At 38.7% G+C, this 20,368-nt stretch overlaps 1 protein-coding gene across 1 annotated transcript in view; it reads left to right on the top strand.

The window, feature by feature from the left end:
- FAM71D (family with sequence similarity 71 member D) overlaps positions 1–17,202 on the top strand; it is a 33,426-nt gene extending 16,224 nt beyond the window's left edge. The window contains exons 5-7 of the mRNA XM_027552211.1: positions 2,702–2,949; positions 11,252–11,280; positions 17,086–17,202. Coding sequence (XP_027408012.1) covers positions 2,702–2,949; positions 11,252–11,280; positions 17,086–17,108 — 300 coding nt within the window. The 3' untranslated portion in view covers positions 17,109–17,202. The remainder of the gene's footprint in view (positions 1–2,701; positions 2,950–11,251; positions 11,281–17,085) is intronic.
- The last annotated feature ends 3,166 nt before the right edge of the window (positions 17,203–20,368 follow it).

Here is a 20,368-nt window from a genome sequence, read left to right on the forward strand (position 1 = left end):
TCACTGAACATGCAGCTCTCAAGTGAGAATATTAATATCATGTAAGGGTTATATTAAGGTTTAAATGTGCACAAATATATGAAGTACACTGAAGGATGGGGTGAAACTTCAATAAGTAAAAGTGAGGAATAAAAATAAGAAAATAAATTCCCCAAAGAAGTGAGCAGCTTTAGAAATAGCCAGAAAGTGGAAAAACACAGAGCCATATCCAACAATGTATCAGTTTGGCTGGAGCATAATATATGTGGAAAATATGAAGATATAGGATTGGAAAATTGCTTACAAATCTTAAATGCCAAAATAAGAAGTGTAGACTCAGGCTTTGAACAAACCTTAGCCACAAAAGCTCTGTATAAGGGAGTGAAGGGGCTGTGTTTTTAAAAGGTTATTCTGATGGCAGGACAGATTGTAGGTAAAGAGATTGGTGTGGAGACTGTAGCTGAGAACTCCCCGTGGGGCCCAGGACAGAAAGATGACAGAGGGAAAAGATGGACATTTCACAGAAGAAACCACTAGCTACTAAAATCAGTGGAAAAGGTTAACCTCACTAGTAATAAAAAAATGCAAACCAAAAAATATTTCATCCATAAAGCTGTTAAGAGATCAACACAGTCAGCATTAGTAAAGTTGGGGTCATCTGGGAGTTTCTAAAGATTCATGGCAGGGTGAGAATTAGAACAAACTTTCTTGAAATCATTATGAGTCAAGAACCTAGAAATGTTGACACCCTTTGACTCAGTGACTTCACTTTTAAGAATCTTTCTTAAGGAATTAGTGAAGTCGCTCAGTCGTACCCGACTCTTTGTGACCCCATGGATAGTAGCCTGCACCAAGCTCCTCCATCCATGGGATTTTCAAGGCAAGAGTACTGGAGTGGGTTGCCATTTCCTTCTCCAGGGAATCTTCCCAACCCAGGGATCAAACCCAGGCCTCTCACATTGTAAGATTAATCTTAAGGAATTAATCACCAATAAGAATGAGAATCTAACTATAAAGATGTTAATTGTACCACATCTATTCTATGTTTATAAAAATAAAATAATGATAATGAAGAAGTAACCTAAACATCCACCACAGAGGAAGGGCTAAATGAATTTAAACCACAAAGGGCATGTTGCATGTTTATATCATTCAGGAGCAACCAAAGTGACGGACAAGATTATATCCACTCAGTAAATATTGGTTAAATGAACAATTACTCCATAGCGCTAATTCTGTTGGAGAATTTTTCTTTACTTGGAAAAATATTTATGATATAAAGCTGAATGAAAAATGAACTAAAGGGTTTTATAATCCTTATTACATAAAAATGCAAGTGTATACATAGATAATAGGAGGGGGAGAAAGTCATATTGTTAATAGTTATTTCTGGGCTTCCCTGAGCGCTCAGTTGGTAAAGAATCCGCCTGCAATGCAAGAGACCCCAGTTCAATTCCTGGGTTGGGAAGATCCTTTGGAGAAGGGATAGGCTACCCACTCCAGTATTCTGGCCTAGAGATATCCATGGACTGTATACTCCATGGGGTTTCAAAAGTCGGACACAACTGAGCAACCTTCACATCCTTATTACATAAAAAAGCAAGTGTATATGCAGACAATAGGAGAAGGGGAAGTCATATTGTTAATAATAGTTTATTTCTAGGTTGTGGTCTTATAAGCAATTGATGTTTTATTCTTTACGGGTTTCTGAATGTTCTGCTTTTTATAATAATAATTTTAATTAAAAAAATTCAAGTAGCTTTACAAAGTTTTTAATAACATAGGGAGATTTTTATAATAAATTTTGAAGTGAAAAAATATGGGCTACAGCACTGCAATATGATCACAAAACAGGCACATTCAAAATAAATAAATGGAGAAAAAGACCAGAATGAAATGGCCCATAGTAGTTATATCTGGCCTGTGGCATCAAAAAGCAATAATTTTCTCCCTTTCACTGTATATCTTTTAGGATTTTCTAAATATTCTATGAAAAATATATATTGCTTTCATTGTCAGAAAAAATGTTTAATTTTTACAGAAGATTACTGCATTATTTTCAAAGAACAGTACAGAGGTGGTGGAGTAGATAATGACAAAAGGGGGAAGAAGGCGCAGATGTCAGTGATGTTAGACAGACAGAATCTTTCAGACCAGCTGGCCTATGGCTCTGAGGCCCGAGAGCGAGTCTGGGGGAGGCGAGGAACGACAGAGCAGTGGTGCTAATAACAGACGCCAGGGGCACTAGGAGAATGGCTGAGATACTAGAATGCTAAATTTTAGGTCTTTTGAAAAGCAAACTCTTTAGTATTTTTATGAACCTCCAACTCCTGTCACCTATTAGATGCTCTTAAGTCAAGAGCAACTTTGGATGGGAACAATTGGTGGCAAGACATTTCTAGAAAACCTTCCTTTCCCTGCCAGTTGAGGGAGAGGAAGCCCTGTGACTGAGTCCTAATTTTCCTTCTTGAGGTGATACTGGTGTGCATGACCACGTGAGGTTTCGAATGTGCTGTGCCGGGCCCCCACGCTGCCAGCCTCCAGGCCCACCTAGGCTCCTCTCAACGGCTGTGCAACACCAAGCCTCATCCCTTCATCACTGTACTTGTGCGCTCAAGGGCACTCAGTAAATATGAATGAAATGATTACTGCTTCATAAATAATCTGTTTCTGTGTGATGCTCTTCTGTCACCTGATTTGCTGCTGCTTGTTATTTTCAAAGGAAAAAATGGAAAACATTCTGAAGTCTGGGTGTTTACGAGATACAAAAAGTAAGAATGAGTTTAGAGAATCCCCAAAACGTGTCACCATCTCAAACCTAGCACTGACTTTCGAAGGTGAAAGATGTTTTCAAACTACCTTGACTCCAGAAGAAGATGAGACAGAGAAATCCAAAGAGATGAGCGACAGACCCCGTGAAATAAGGACAATGGACTCTGAAAGCACAACTCTCAAGGCTGAAGAACCCAGGTATGTGAAGCAGGGAGATGCCAAATGATGCTAAGACATGAAATATGTAAATAAGTGCATGCTTTAAATCCCTGCAGGACTTCCCTGGCAGTCCATTGGTTAAGACTATGCCCTTCCAATCTAGAGGGCATGGGTTCAATCCCTGGTCAGGGAAATAAGATCCCACATGCTGTGTGGTGAGACCAAAAATAAAGGAAAAATAAATAAAGTCCCTGCAACTCAGGCATTTGTCATGGAAGATTCTCAAACATACGAATGACATATGAATGATGACATAATCTCAGACATATGAATGATAACACAATCAACTCAATTATCCACATTTGGTTTCAGTTCAGTCCAGTCGCTCAGTCGTGTCCGACTCTTTGTGACCCCATGAATCGCAGCATGCGAGGCCTCCCTGTCCATCACCAACTCCCGGAGTTCACCCAAACCCACGTCCATCGAGTCAGTGATGCTATCCAGCCATCTCATCCTCTGTCGTCCCCTTTTCCTCCTACCCCCAATCCCTCCCAGCATCAGAGTCTGTTCCAATGAGTCAACTCTTCACATGAGGTGACCAAAGTACTGGAGTTTCAGCCTTAGCATCATTCCTTCCAAATAACAGCCAGGGCTGATCTCCTTCAGAATGGACTGGTTGGATCTCCTTGCAGTCCATTTGGTTTAACCTTGTCTAATTTTTATTTTCACATCAACTTCTTAAACCAGTCAGCTGGCATTCTGCGCTATCTGCCTTGTATAGATGGTGTGTGCTGAAGGAAATAAAATAGAATGATGGTGTCCACATTTTGGAGTTAGGGCATTGATTGTCTGGAGTAATTATGGGTGCTTTTATCTTTACACTTCTATTTTCTTCTTTACATGTCCCTTACACTTTTCTACACTTCCAATGAATAACTTAATAATCTGAAAAAATGTTTTTATAATCATAAATACCCAATTACATGATGAATGTGAGAGACACTGTGGTATTATAAAAATAAAAGTTAATATGTTTATTCTGGAGTAACAGCTATCAAGAAACCAGAGAAAAACATAGAGATCTAAATGCTATATTAGCAAGAATGAAAATCAGGAATGTATTGAACTATGTCTAAGTTATTTTTAAATATAAAAAGGAACAGGGGAAAACAGGGAAACAAACTTTTTAAAGGTGTAAGTCATTCATTCAATATGTACTGAGCATCTTCTATGTGCTAGAGACAGGGCATACATCAGTGAAAACAAGTCATGCAGTGTTTCGTTCTAGTGGAGGGTATCGATAATCAAACAAAGTGTATTATACCAGCTGGAATGTGCTGTGAGAAAACAAAAAGTAACAGAAGCATTTGAGGAGGGAGGGAGTAGGTCTATCTTATATAAGTGGTCAGGGACTGCTTCTCTGAGGAAGGGCAGAGATCTGAAGAGAGGGTAGAGCGCTGGTGGAATGGTTTCAAGATGATTGACTGTGTAGCGATTATAAGAGGGCCATATTATGTGTTCAGTAAATGGTCATGATTGTCACTATTAATTCATTTCCAACAGCAAGGATAAAAGAAAGTTAGCTATTCTGTCCGAAAAAAATCTTAATCGACTGAGGGGTAATCGTTCAAAACTCTCTTTTTCACCTCCTTTCCAGCTAAGTAGGGATCCAGGGAAGCAAAGGAATATGGATGATCCTTGGAAGATTCATAAACCTTGAAGTCAGAGTAACATTTTTTTACTCTCTAGCTCCTGGGCAGCCACATTTCTCACAGTTCTAGAGCCTCTACATCCAAGTGTCAATACATTCCAGGTGTTGCTGGATCTCGATTATGATTTCAATGGTCAATTTCAATTCAATTTCAATATGATTTCAGTTTCAAATTATGATTTTGGTGGTCTGCTTAAGCAAAGCATTGTGTCCTAGCGAGGGTTTCTATACCAGTGGTTCTTAATGTGCGGCTGGTCAGCAGCAGCACCTGGGAGCTGGTAAATGATGTAAATTCTTGAGCCCATTCCCACCCTGCTGAATCATAAACTCTTGAGATGGGCTCATCATTTTGTGTTGTAATAAGCCTCCAAGTGGTTCTAATGTACAACCATGTTTGAGGACTGTTGCCTTATGAGAAGCCAGTCCTAGAAACAAAGTCAGATCGAGCAAGGAGTCCTCTCTTGTGAGCGCTTCTTCTAAGGCCCAAGAACCAAAATGAGGGTTTCTCTTCATAGCCATAGGAAGAACTATCAGTTCAAATTCAAGGAAGTCCACTTCAGAAAATTTTCCTATATGACCAGATGTTCTGAAATTTGCATTAAAAAGTATATTTAAAATCAATTAATTGCATTTTCTTCTCTGATAGCCACAGCTGCTGCTCCTGCGGCTAAGTCGCTTCAGTCATGTCCGACTCTATGCGACCCTATAGACAGCAGCCCACCACGTTCCCCCGTCCCTGGGATTCTCCAGGCAAGAACACTGGAGTGGGTTGCCATTTCCTTCTCTAATGCATGAAAGTAAAAAGTGAAGTGAAGTCGCTCAGTCATGTCCAACCCTCAGCAACCCCATGGACTGCAACCTACCGGGCTCCTCCATCCATGAGAGTTTCCAGGCAAGAGTACTGGAGTGGGGTGCCATTGCCTTCTCCAATCGCCACAGCTAGGCCTTCCAAAATTATGTTGAATTAAAGTGGTGAGCTCACTGACTCGATGGACGTGAGTCTGAGTGAACTCCAGGAGTTGGTGATGGACAGGAAGGCCTGGCGTGCTGCAATTCATGGGGTCACAAAGAGTCGGACACGACTAAGCGACTGAGCTGAACTGAACTGAACTGAAAGTGGTGAGAGTGGACATACTTGTCTTGTTTCCTGATCTTAGAGGAAATGCTTCCAGCTTTTCACCACTGAGAATAATGTTAACTGGGGATTTGTCATTTTTGTTGTTCAGTTACTCAGTTGTGTCCGACTCTTTGGGACCCCATGGACTGCAGCACAGGCTTCCCTGTCCATCACCATCTCCCGGAGCTTGCTCCAACTCATGTCCATTGAGTCAGTGATGCCATCCAACCATCTCACCCTCTGTCGTCCTCTTCTTCTTGTGCCTTCCCAGCCTCAGGGTCTTTTCTAATGAGTCAGCTCATCGCATCAGGTGGCCAAAATATTGGAACTTCAGCATCAGTCCTTCCAATGAATATTTAAGATTGATTTCCTTTAGGATTGACTGGTTTGATCTCCTTGTAGTCTTGGCCTTTATTCAGTTCAGTTTAGTTCAGTCGCTCAGTTGTATCTGACTCTTTGCTACCCCATGGACTGCAACAAAGCCTGCCCTCCCTGTCCATCGCCAACTCTCGGAGTTTACTCAACTAATGTCCATTAAGTCGGTGATGCCATCCAACCATCTCACCCTCTGATGTCCCCTTCTCCCGCCTTCAATCTTTCCCAGCATCTGGGTATTTTCCAGTGAGTCAACTCTTCGCATCAGGTGGCCAAACTATTGGAGTTTCAGCTTCAACCTCAGTCCTTCCAATGAACATTCAGGACTGATTTCCTTTAGGATGGACTGGTTGGATCTCCTTGCAGTCCAAGGGACTCTCAAGAGTCTTATCCAACACCACAATTCAAAAGCATCAATTCTTTGGCACTCAGCTTTCTTTATAGTCCAACAGTCACATCCATACATGACCACTGGAAAAACCATAGCCTTGACTAGACGGACCTTTGTTGGCAAAGTAATGGCCTTTATTAGGTTGAGGTAAATTCCCTCTATGCCCAGTTCCTGGAGTTTTATCATAAATGGGTGTTGAGTTTTGTCAAAAATTTTCTGCATCTATTGAGATGATCATATGGTTTTTGTTCTTCAATCTTTTGATGTGGTATATCACACTGAATATTGGGAAAATCCTCGCATCCCTGGGATAAATCCCACTTAACTGTGATTTATGATCCTTTTAATGCACTGTTAGGTTTCGTTGGCTAGTATTTTGTTGAGGATTTTTGTGTCTATGTTCATCAGTGATATTAGCCTGTAATTTTCTCTCTTTTTTGTGGTATCTTTGTCTGATTTTGGTATCAGGATGTTGGTGGGCCTCATAAAATGAGTTTGAGGGTATTTCTTCTTCTAAAAATTTTGTAATAGCTTCAGAAGGATAGGTGTTAGCTCTTCTGTAAATGTTTGATAGAATTAATCTGTGAGGCCATCTGGTCCCAAACTTTTGTTTGTTGGGAGTTTTCTAATCACAGATTCAGTTTCAGCACTTGTGTTTGGTCTGCTTATATTTTCTATTTCTTTCTAGTTCAGTCTTGAGACCTTTCTATTTCTTTCTAGTTCAGTCTTGGGACCTTTCTATTTCTTTCTAGTTCAGTCTTAGTACCTTTCTAAGAATTTGTCCATTTCTTCTAGGTTGTCCATTTTTTGGCATGCTTATAGTCTCTTATGATCTTTTGTATTTCTGTGAGGTCAGCTTTAACTTCTTTTTTCATTTCTAATTTTAATGATTTGAGCTCTCTCGCTTTTTTCTTGAGTCTGGCTAAAGGTTTATCAATTATGTTTATCCTTTCAAAGAACCAGCTTTTAGCTTCATTGATCTTTTATTTTGTTTTCTTCATCTCATTTATTTCTGTTCTGATCTTTATGATTTCTTTCCTTCTACTAACTTTTGATTTTGTTTGTTCTTCCTCTAGCTGCTTTAGATATAAGGTTAGGTTGTTCATTTGAAATTTTTCTTGTTTTTTGAGGTAAGATTGTATTTCTATGAACTTTCCTCTTAGAATTGCTTTTGTTGCACCCTAGAGATTTTGGGTCATATTTTCATTTTTATTTATCTCTAGGCATTTTAAAATATCCTCTGATTTTTTCAGTAATCCATTATTTGTTTAGTAGCATATTGTTCACTTTCCACATATTTGCATTTTTTGCAGGTTTTTCTTTTTTTGTAGTTTCTAAGCTCATAGCACTGTGATCAAAAAAAAAAAAAATACTTGATATGATTTCAATTTTCTTGGCTTCTCTGGTAGCTCAAATGGTAAAGATTCCACTTGCATGGAAGCATATACACTACCATATGTAAAAGAGATAGCCAGTGGGAATTTGCTATATGACTCAGGGAACTCAAACCAGGGCTCTGGTTTGACAGCCTAGAGGGGTGAGAGGTGGGAGGTGGGAGGGAGTTTTAAGAGAGAGGAAACATATGTATACCTATGGCTGATTCATGTTGAGATATGGCAAAATCCAAGACTATTGTAAAGCAATTATCCTTCAATTAAAAATAAATAAAATTTTTAAAAAGTAATCATCAGTCAGAAGGAGTGAGGGAAAGACAAAGAATGTAAGAGACAAAGGTATAGCAGCAGGTGCCACTCAACAGGAAATGTACTTTTTGCTATGTACAAGTATGACTTTCATAGAAAAGCGTAAGATTTCTAAAAAACAAGTGAGATAAAAACGAATCCATCCAGTCTAGCAATTTTTCCTAAACAGTAATTAATCAGGTCTGATCATTCTGACATCTTCCTCTGCTTTATTTCATTCAATATATCTCAAATTCTGTCCTGCCCCTGTCTAAGCTTTCAGAAACACCCAATTCAAAAATCTTAACAAGGTTAACTGTTTAAATCATTTCAACTTCTTCTTTCCTCATCCTTTTGCAAATAATGGATGCCCTGAAGCACTGGATTAACTTTTAGTGCCTTAAAAAATCTTTAAAAAGTAATAAACATTTTTAAAGCATAGTTTTAGATTTACAGAATAATTGAGCACATAGCACATACAGCCCTACACCCACACCACTGCCACCTCCTCACCCTCCCTCATCCCCAGTTTCCCCTGTTAGTAACACTTGCCTTAGTGTGGTACCTTTGTTAACAGTTAATGAACAAAACATATATTATTAATAAGTATAGTCCCTAGTTTAAGGTTCACTCTCTCTCGTACAGTTTTATGGCTTTTGACATATGCATACTGACATGTATCCACTGTTACATACAGAAAAGCCTCACTTCCCTAAAAATTCTCTGAGCGTTAGACTGCTCGTAGTAGTTTCTTAAAATGTTACAAATTGTAAGGATAACTTGTTTCTAGATTGAAGTGAGCTGCAAGTGTGAAGTTTTGTTACTCTCACTGTTATGATTGGTATTAGAAATGAGAAAATGAATGCCTATATAAATAGCAAAAATCTTAGAATTTTAAGATTACAAAGGATCTTAGTTAGCAAATCCCAAAATCTTCCAGGCTCTGCCCTTCAGTCTCTCAGCTTCCTGTATCATTTATCTGCTGACTCTACTGTAAAGAAAGAAAAAAACAGATTTTAAAAACAAAGCAAAAAATGAATTTTGGTTCTAACTAATCCTCTTAGTCCAATTTAATCAAGTATAGATTATATTTTAGTGCCTATTTACATCAGGAACATAATTACTAGCTAGAGCCTAATTTTAGAATGTTCATTATAATTGAAAGACGTAATAAAATCAAAGAACAGAATGGGATTCACTGATACTTAGTCCTGGGATATTTGTAGGATCAAGTCAGGATGCTGTGAGAGTGATAAATGAATTCTAGTGTATATTTTTCTTCTCCAAGACCATGGATTTCGGTGACACCTTTCTAACCGTGTACTTTGAAACAAACAAACAAACAAAATTAAACAATGACCTTGTTGAGTATTTTGCCCTCAAATTCATTGGCCTTTAAAATGTAAATTGAACAATTTAAATCTAGATAAGTGAAAGATTATGGAAAGTTCTATAATGTCACTTTGGGTACTTTAGAAATGAAGGATTTACTTTATAGAGCATTTATATTCCTTTTTATACCTTGGCAATAGTGTTACTGTGATTCTTCGCTTTGTTTTAAAGAGGATAATGGCAGGCTTCATTTTAGTTTGCACCTACTCTTTTAAAGTACATTTATTTGGTACCTCTCAGTATACTGAAAACTTTTATCATTAAACTCAACCTTATTTAAATCACCAGACCCATTTGGTAAAGGTTATGAGTATTTGCAAACTTCTCAGAAAATTACTAATTTAACCTTTACATTTGAAAGATTCACTAAAGAATTTGAACTGCATGAATTTGCCAGATCCTCTAAATGGATCAGAATTATTTCTTTGTACATTTATCTGAGAAGCTATTATATAAGGATAATTATTCTTCCCATAATTCTCTTACTCAAACAGCAAAACTTTCAAAATAGCTATTGCAGTATAGCCAAGAAACAAAGATTTGGTGAAAATTAACTGGCTTAAGTTTGTATTTTAGCATTCAGTAGGTTAAGAAAATAAGTATTTTAATTATTGATATTAATTTTAAAAGTCAAACATACAGGGACTTGCCAGGTGGTTCAGTGGTTAAGACTCCATGTTGCCAGTACAGGGGGCTGGATACCTGGTCTGGGAACTAAGATCCCACAGGCCATGTAGCATGGTCAAAAGATTAAAAATTTTAAAAAGGTATCAGGCATGCAGAAAACAGACTTTATTCAAAGATATCTCTGAAAGTAAAATAGTCCAAAAAACTGACAGCTAGTCCCCTACTTTATATCCACTAAGCTGTAAGAAATTGTAATAACTTGGATGAACGATTGAGGTTATTCACCTAGAAGACTCCCATCAAGGCCACCAAGATTGTGATGAAGAGCTAGCAGAGGTGGGCAACTGCAAACCCTGGCACCCATCCATTCCAGAATATATCCCACATGTCTACAAGAGCATATATTCCCAATGCAACTAACTCCATTTACAGAAACCCCTGAACAGCAGCAGTTAGCTTCTTTTAGTCTCAACCCCAAATGAGTTTTTAGGGTCTGGAGATGTAGCATGATAGGGATCCTTACAGCCTCATTGAGTGACAGATGATAGCCACAATAAAAATAGATTATATGTGATGACATACAACTCACTTTTATGGCTTTTGTAGGTTGGACAGCTTGCATGTTACATAAATTTAGGTAATTTTACTCTAAGATGCATTATAATGGGTAATACCCTTGGCTGGGGCTTCTTCCCACATGGCACTAGTGGTAAACCTGCCTGCCATTGCAGGAGATATAAGAATCATGGGTCAGTCCCCGAGTTGGGAAGATCCCCTGGAGGAGGGCATGACAACCCTCTCCAGTATTCTTACCTGCAAAATCCCACAGACAGAGGAGCCTGGTGAGCTCCAGTTCACAGGGTCGCATAGAGTTGGACATGCTGAAACAACTTAGCACGCACATGTGCACCCTTGGCTTACTAAATATATGTCATTATACCTACTAAGTACTTAGAGAATGGTTGTTTTCTCATACCTAGTAATTCTTTTCTAAATATCTGCGGTTATACTGGCCAAACTTTGAAATGTGCTATTTATTTTTACAGGAGCAGGAGAACTGATTCAGACACTTCAGGTATGGACCAAATTCCACCATATTTCTTTGTGATCCCTTGTATCAAGCCGTCACCTCAGGGCCCTGGAACAGACAGAGTAGCTAAAAACAAAGGAATCGAGCCAGACATTTTGAGGCATTCCCTTTCCTGTCTTTGCTTCCTTCTGAGAGTCTGTCCTACAGAAATGGCCTCAAAGACTACATTCATGCTATCTTTCAAGCAGTAGGCACCACTTTGCTTTTTTCTGCACTGATAGAGTTCCCTAGTTCCCAGGATCTCTAACTCACAGGGCAGGAGCCACTCCCAAGCTAGCTCTGCGAGCAGAATCAAACATGATATGGCCTGTTACTCCTGCTGATTTGGAAGGGAAGTGATCACAGCTCAATTTCTTGGTAAATCTAAAATCTGCTAGCCCCTCTTTTCTTCCTGCTTGTGTCTTTGTCTTCTGCTCTGCGGTCAGGTGATAGAATTTAATGTTTTCTTCTGGCAGCTTTTTCTTTACATATTCCCACATCTCGGGGTCATTAACTGGCAACAACTGTTTGAAGTAAAGGCCGTCATGTAAACACTAGTGGAGAGTTCTTCCCTTGCTTGCTGCTGACCCACTTCTGAGTGACTATCTAACCTCTGGGGAGTAGAAGAGACCTCTGCTCCAGTCATGCACATAAAAGAACATCATGGAAGGAACACAAAATCACATTTCATTGAACTTAAAAAGGAGGGGAAAAAAACACAGAAATACTTGAAGGTGTTTTTTAGTCACATTTGCAGGAGTCCTACAAAAGAAAAGAAAAGAAAATGATTGGGGGGAAGAACTAAATGGGAAAGGGGATCAACCTGTATTTTTGGGGGGGAGCACATGCAGAAATATGTAAAATTGTACACATGAAATTTATATAATGTTAAATAAGTAAATATTAGCTCAATAAAGTTTTTTTTAAGCCAATGATTATAGAAAAGCTATTTATACAAATGGGGTTCATCTTTGGGCCTTCCCACTGGACTTTAGTGTCCAAAAGTACCAGAGGAGCTTCACGATAATGTGGTTTTTACCTATATTCCAATCTATAGAACTGAACCTGAAAACAAATGCTATTATAGTTTATAAGAAAAATATAAAATTTCCCTCACAGTATATAGAATTTTCATCTATCAATTTCTATCCCAAATTTTATTTCAAAAAGAAATCAAATCTGTAAAAATTCCCAAGATATGCTATTACAGGCAAATATTTTCTTCTTATTTTCTAAAGACAATATTAAATCTAGCAAAAACCTTATAACTTAATATATAATTAGTAGCTGAGCATATAATTAGTACATTATTCATACATTCTGAAGTACTCCCTATTTAAGCCACGGAAATTTAAAATTAATATAGGACATTGATACTTCCATTTTAATCTTATATGAGACTGATTCACCTGCCTCCTGGCACAAACTCAATCTTGTTCAACTGAATAAACATTCAATGCTCATCTATTATATAGGAGGCACTGAGACAGATTCTGGGAGAGATTAAAAATAAATAACAGGACATATACCTGGCCTCAAGACATGTGCACAAATAATGTAAGTCAGAACGTTACAGGCCCTCTAAGAGAAAAGTAGAGAACATACTTTTTGCTCAAAAGAGAAAATCATGAAGGAGTCTATGAAGATGGCAATCTTTGTGTTAGGAAAGAGGAAACAAAAATACCTGCCTCTGTGCCACCCCGTGGACTATACAGTCCATGGAATTCTCCAGGCCAGAATACTGGCATGGGTAGCCTTTCCCTTCTCCAAGCAGATCTTCCCAACCCATGAATCAAACAGGGATCTCCTGCATTGCAGGCAGATTCTTTACCAACTGAGCTATTAGGAAAGCCCAATATAAGCAACAGGGTGGGCAAAATCACAGGGCTGGGACAGTGGTGGGCATATTCAGTTTAGGAGCAGTGAGAGCAAGGCAGGAGCCAGTCTGGAGGAGTCTTAAACCACACTAAGGAGTTTGGATGATACTGCTTGGTAGGTAAGGAGGATCCACTGAAAAGCCAGGGAAATGACAAAATTAACATTACATTTTAGGTAGATTACTCTGACTGCAGTCCCTAAGAGAAGCTGAAACAGGTTAGAGGCAGAACGTCATTATAATAGTCTGGGTGAAAGGTACCCAAGTCTTGACCAGGCAAGAAGCAGTGAGATGAAAAAAGACCTGAACACACAGTCAACAAGCTTTAACACCTAACTACTTGTGAAAACAAGAGAAAAAGAGAAAGTAGAGGCAACATAACTAGGAGGTACTGAGTCCATGAAACAAGTTGGGAAAAGGAAGAAAATCTGGAAGGAAAAGGTGAAGAAATAAGCTATGAAACACTGAGCTTAGAACTGAAAGTCCTAGATTTGGGTTCCGTTTGTCCTGTTTCACGAATGTGTCATTTAATCTCTCTGGGTCTCAGTTTTCCTCAGCTGTCAGATGTGTGTGCATATGGGTGGGGAACAAAGGCGTGACTGGCTGTGTCAGGGCCCTTTCTGCTGCTATGGTTTATTAGCTCATGTTTGTGGTCCTGGTAGCCCATCTATGTAAATTTTAGCAAGCAGCTTGAAATGGGGCTCTGGCAATGAGGAGTTGAGGAAAGATACAGCAGACATGCAGCGAAATTCCACTCTGAGCTGTTAAATCATGAAGCTGGTACAATATACAAATTCAGCATGCAGTTTTCACCAAGTATTAATTATTTTCCCTGTTTGTTTTCTTTCCTGTACTTTCTCATTCTTTCCACTTTCCTTTCCTTTATCCTCTCACTTTTCCTTACTTAGGCTTGTACAGTTTTTCAATTTTCCCTCTGATTTGCATTTCTTTCCCCTTTGCCACACTCCTCTGAATCACTTTTTTCCCCTTTCACATTCCCTTACTCACACTTAACACTCTTCACCCCAAGGAAGCAAAGATTAGTAACCTTGTCCCATTGAATTTAGACTGAATGTAGACTGAAAATAAGTTTGTAAATCTGATTTCTATTTTAGGCAGAAGCCAGAATAATAACTGTTCCCACAAGAGTAAATCAAATCACTGTTTCTATTAACTTCCTCAGATTCACATTCAACAACTCTTGGGCAAGGCTAGTTGGGGACAGCAGTCTCCGATTCTCTCTAACCTCTGAACAGTTTGGAAGAATTACACTTTTCCTCCTTTTTGAGTAGGGTTTCAGGTAAAGCAGCACTTCAAATGTACTGTTTTGATGAAAAGTCTACAAGGTAGGGCCCAGGCTAAACCCATCTCTTTGGATCTGGGTCCATCTCTTTCCTTTTTTGACTTTCCATTTCTTACCTTTCTAAGCTTTATTCTCTTTACTTTTGCTGATTTTCTTTACAATGAGCCCAAACAGTAGGCTTAGCTATGATCCCCTGGCATTTTTCCAAGATGGAAAGAAATGAGACAAAGGACAGAGATTAAGAAAAGAAGAGAGAGGGAAATCATTTTTGAAATACTGGGCATGTCCTCCCCTCCCCCACCCATCTATCTTTTCCATTTTCTTCTTAATTATTGCAAATCAAACCCTTGGAATCCTAAGAAGTAATGGGAGAATTCTAAAAGGGAAACTGAAATTTAATAATGGGCTCCATTGGAAAGAATAAAGACATTTTTGATGAGGTTAGAAAATCATTTGAATTTAAGACTCAAGTTCTCTCTCTTTGTGTTAATTTCTTCTCTCTGGTTCTTGGCCTTTTTCTTTCTTTCTCGTCTCCTCTTTCTAATGATCTCACTTCCACTTTGCTGGACTGTTTCCTGGCTCTCCGCTCTCCTGTCAAATCCCCTCTAAATTCCTCACTCTCGTGCCTCATCTGTCGTCCCTTTCTCAGGGGAATGGATGTCAGGAAAGGAAAGTAAAACAGGAAAAGAAAAGGCCAGTGGAAAAAACGTATAAGACAACTAAGGTAATTTCTGCAGTTATAAGTCTCTATAGATGTAAATGACATAATGACATGACATTTTCACAAAAAGTTGTCAGTAAACAGAATCTTTTAACAGTGAATCATATTACTTCTATTATAGTAATAATAGAGGTGGAATGGAATGTTGAGGGTTTTGCTGTGGTTTCTGCTCTAGAATCCACCAGGGGTCAAAATGTAACATCAGCAGGGGGAGAGGGCGCTTCAGGTGAGGCACTGGAAGAGAATTACTTGCTGCTGCTCCTAACGATGATTCCTTTCATTCTCATTGCTACTCTTGCTCTCTGCTCCCTTATCGTACTCTTTCCCAACCTGCTTTCTCAGATTAGCCAACACAGCCAAAGCCTCTTACTTTCACACCAAAAATTATACAAATTCCTCTAGAGTCTCTAGAGGGCTGCCATGTACATCTGCACAGATTGTACACTGCACAGAATTGGGGGCCCCATTCACAATTACTCTGTGCAATGCATAACTTGCCCGGCTGTGTGTGGTGGCCAACAGTGTACTAAGTTTCTCTGAGACACGCTTTACAGTGAGCTATTTATGAATGAAACTTCTCTCATTTGCCTGTCCTAATATAACTAATGCTGTGTGTGTGTGTGTGAGAGAGAGACTGCATATGCACACACATATATTTAAGGCTAAATTCACACAATTAAACAAACAGTTGGTGAAGCAGGGCCGACTCCAACAAGAAGCACATGCCCATCTTATTAGGGTTCTGATGATGGAATTGAGGTGCCTACCCTTTTTTTCTACCTTTCTGTCACTCTGCCAACTAAAGTCAGTTTAGCATTTGAGCATTCAGTTTATTAACAGGGCCCCACCCAGATGTACACCATCGGCCAGAGACAACGCACCAGAGAAAAACAAGTGTGGCCAAAAAACATCAAATGTTCACATACGTTAATCCCCTGGCCTCCACATACGCTCCTCATCTGTGTTGTTCTTCTGTCACTTCTGTTTCCCCATTAAGTGTGCTCTTAATAATGTTCTATGGTGCTAGACACTGAAGGGGTGGCACCCAGGGTGACATGCTGGTTCCTACACCCACCTAGGGAGAGTTCCAAGCCTGGCTATTTCTCAGTATATTATAGCCTTTAGAGGGAGAAATTCCTTTTAAAAGTGAGCCCAATACACTACAGCAATTTCATCCTTTGACTGATACATTCTATAATGAGAAATTTCAAATACTGTGGTCTCATTAAGAGAGAGCTACAGATGCAAAGAAGGGCAAAAATAATGGTATATATAACATATTTAGATCTTGACTTTGGAAATTTTAAAAGTGGCTCCCAAATAGTTAAATTGTGAATTACTAATATATGGGGAAAGGTAGATTTTTTTAACATGGCGAAAAAAGTTTGCTACTAATAAAGACTTTGTATTGATATTATTATTACAACTGAAATCATGTGAAAGTTACTAGGCCCCTTATTTACAATAAGCATAAACTATGTGTGTGTAAATCGCACATACATTTGACTAATTTCAGGACTCAGTTTAGCACAAATCAAGAACTTGCAAATAATTCAATGACAATGTCTACAAGCTCTAAAGAATAAAAGTCCATAATTTTAATCTTGACTTCTTGATTTACTAGGTAACTGCATGGTAGAAGTAATTTTTAAAAACAAAAATTTTAAGAAATTCCTTTAACATTGTATCAACTTCTAGATTTAAAAAATGATAACTTACCTGTCCAAAGGATATTTATTGTTATATTAAGAAGAAATACTGTATTATAAATGTAATTTTACTTATTTCAATCACTTATTTTACTCATATCTAGTTATTTTAAGTTTTACATATAACAGTAATAGCTTTACAAGATTCTGTATTTCAGACTTTCGAATTAACTGAACTAACTCCATCTTTTTTCTTTACCAGATAAATGTAAACTACTAAATTAAAAGCAAGCACAGCTCAAGAAATAACAATTGAAGGAAGGGAAAACAAAGCAGCATCTTTCATGTGGCAGAAATAAAGGCTACTACTAATCATTAAGCATTTGATCCATGTCAATCTTTCTTAAATCTTAATGATTGTTAATTGTGGATATTGATTTTAAAGTAAGTAGAGAGCTATATACTTCATAAACTCAATTTTTATCTGTAGGGCTTCTTTTCTGTGGGACTGTTGAATGAATATGTTGTTCTCTTTGGTTTTACTTTTCTCATTTGGATATTACCCCACCACTGATAGCATATTGAAAAGCAGAGACATTACTTTGCCAACAAAGGTCCATCTAGTCAAGGTTATGGTTTTTCCAGTGGTCATGTATGGATGTGAGAGTTGGACTGTGAAGAAAGCTGAGCGCCGAAGAATTGATGCTTTTGAACTGTGGTGTTGGAGAAGACTCTTGAGAGTCCCTTGAACTGCAAGGAGATCCAACCAGTCCATTCTAAAGGAGATCAGCCCTGGGTGTTCTTTGGAAGGAATGATGCTAAAGCTGAAACTCTAGGACTTTGGCCACCTCATGCAAAGAGTTGACTCATTGGAAAAGACTCTGATGCTGGGAGGGATTGTGGGCAAGAGGAGAAGGGGACGACAGAGGATGAGATGGCTGGATGGCATCACTGACTTGATGGACATGAATCTGAGTGAACTCCGGGAGTTGGTGGTGGATAGGGAGGCCTGGAGTGCTGCGATTCATGTGGTCGCCAAGAGTCGGACACAACTGAGAGACTAAACTGACTGACTGTGTGGTCTCTAACACGGGGTGCCCCAGGGTCCTCAAAGCCAGGACCATATTATTTCCATCTTGTGTTTCACTGAGCACCTGGCCTAAGAGGCAGTACTTATGGAATCAATGAATGCCATTTTCAAACAAGTTTTTTAAATTCTCTAACTTTTAAAAATAAAGGAAATACAGACAGTCCCCATCCAAAGAATCGTTTGGATTAAAAATAAAAAAATTTACTTATTTGTCTGTATTGGGTCTTGGTTGCAGCACATGGACCCTCTAGTTGTGTCCTGTGGGCTCAGTAGCCACAAGTAGGATCTTATTTCTCCCACCAGGGATCAAACTCACATTCCCTGCATTGTAAGGCAGATTTTTAACCACTGGATCACCAGGGAACTCCCTGTTTGGATTTTTAAAAGCCACCACTTACCTATTTTCAAAACTTTGCAAGTCATTCTACCATATGCTTTGCATAGATTCTCAGTCTTCACAGTAATCTGAGGGGTATGATTACTTTCCTGTTTTACAGACAGACGGTGAAAGTAAAGCTTGGACAATTAAGTTACTTGTTCAAAATCATACAGCTAAAAATATATGTGTGTGTATATATATATATATTTTTTTTTATTTTATACAAATAGTACTGGTATTTCCTACCAGTGACCTGAGTTGCAATAACAAATATGTCTCCCCTCTATCTTCCATTTCCCGTCCCACAGACAATGCTCTAGAACTACATGGTCCAATATGGTAGCAAATGGGTATGTATGGCTCTACTGAGCACTTGAAATGTGGCTGTTGCAACTGAGAAACTGAATTTTAAATTTCTTTTCATTTTAATTAAAAAAAAACTGAAGCAGTGTAGAATTCTTCTTCATTAAACATAAATATTGTTTGGGTAAGGTTATGTTTTTTCACTTCAACTCTTGGAAATTTAGCATCTGTACTGTGATAAAGTGTAAAATATGCAATTGATTTTTAGGCCTTAGTATGAAAAAGAATGTAAAATACCTCAATAATTATTATATAGATTATATGTTTAAATTATAATATTTTAGCTATATTGGGTTAAAATTTAGAAATTAATTTCATGTGTTTCTTTTTATTTTTTAATTGGCTACTAAATAGTGTTTCACGAAATTATATATGTGGCTCATTTTATATTTGTATTGGACAGTGCTATAGGGGAAAACCCTCTACCCAGCCCCCCTTGGCCCACAGCCCGGGAGATTCTTCCCTTCTCTCCTTGCTGTTCCAAAGATGAAAGGGATTTCTTTCCCACTTCTACAATCAGAGATGAAACAGGGAGCAACCAAGAGAAGATTAATATTAGGGTCATTTTTAAGATATGAATATATGTAAACTAAAAATTTCTAATTTGGAGTTGACTGTCTCATATGGAGAAGGCAATGGCACCCCACTCCAGTACTCTTGCCTGGAGAATCCCAGGGATGGGGGAGCCTGGTGGCTGCCATCTATGGGGTCACACAGAGTCAGACACGACTGAAGTGACTTAGCAGCAGCAGCAGCAGTCTCATTACAGAAAAGGCTTTGTTGAGAGTGATTATCTGGAACAAACTGGTTCTTTAGGAAGAAAGTCACAACTAAGACTCAGTAATATCACCCGGTAACAGAGTCCTTCAAAAGGCAGTACCAGACCACACCAACCGTGGGTGACTATCTGGAACAACTAGATCCTTCATACATCATGGCCCCTGCACAACCACTTTGGAAAACAGGAAATGCCTTATGAAGTTAAGACACTGTTATCAGATGACTAAATGATCCTACTCCAGGTATTTACTCAAGAAAAATAAAAACATGTTCACAAGACATATGTTCAAAACAAGACTTGTACACAAATATTCAAAGGAGTTTTGCTCATAATAACCAAAATCTGAAAACAAACCAAATACCTGCCAACAGATAAATGGTTCAACGAACTGTGGTATATTCATAGAGTGATACTACCTCATAACAACAACAAAAACATGCGACAACGAAGTCAGATACAAAAAGAACATACATATGAAGGACTTGCCTGGCAGTTCAGTGGTTAAGACTCTGAGCTTCCAATGAAGGGGGAGTTCAATCCCTGATCAGGGAACTAAGATCCCACATACTCCTGCAACACAGCCAAAAGGAAGGGAAAAAAAAAGAATACATACTATATGATTCAGTTGAATAGAATATTCACTGTTCAGTTCAGTTCAGTGGCTCAGTCGTGTCCGACTCTCCCCGACCCCATGAATTGCAGCACGCCAGGCCTCCCTGTCCATCACCAACTCCTGGAGTTCACTCAGACTCATGTCTATCGAGTCCGTGATGCCATCCAGCCATCTCATCCTCTGTCGTCCCCTTCTCCTCCTGCCCCCAATCCCTCCCAGCATCAGAGTCTTTTCCAATGAGTCAACTCCACATGAGGTGGCCAAAGTACTGGAGTTTCAGCTTTAGAATCATTCCTTCCAAAGAAATCCCAGGGCTGAT

Source organism: Bos indicus x Bos taurus, chromosome 10, assembly GCF_003369695.1.
Source record: "Bos indicus x Bos taurus breed Angus x Brahman F1 hybrid chromosome 10, Bos_hybrid_MaternalHap_v2.0, whole genome shotgun sequence".
Lineage (NCBI taxonomy): Eukaryota > Metazoa > Chordata > Mammalia > Artiodactyla > Bovidae > Bos > Bos indicus x Bos taurus.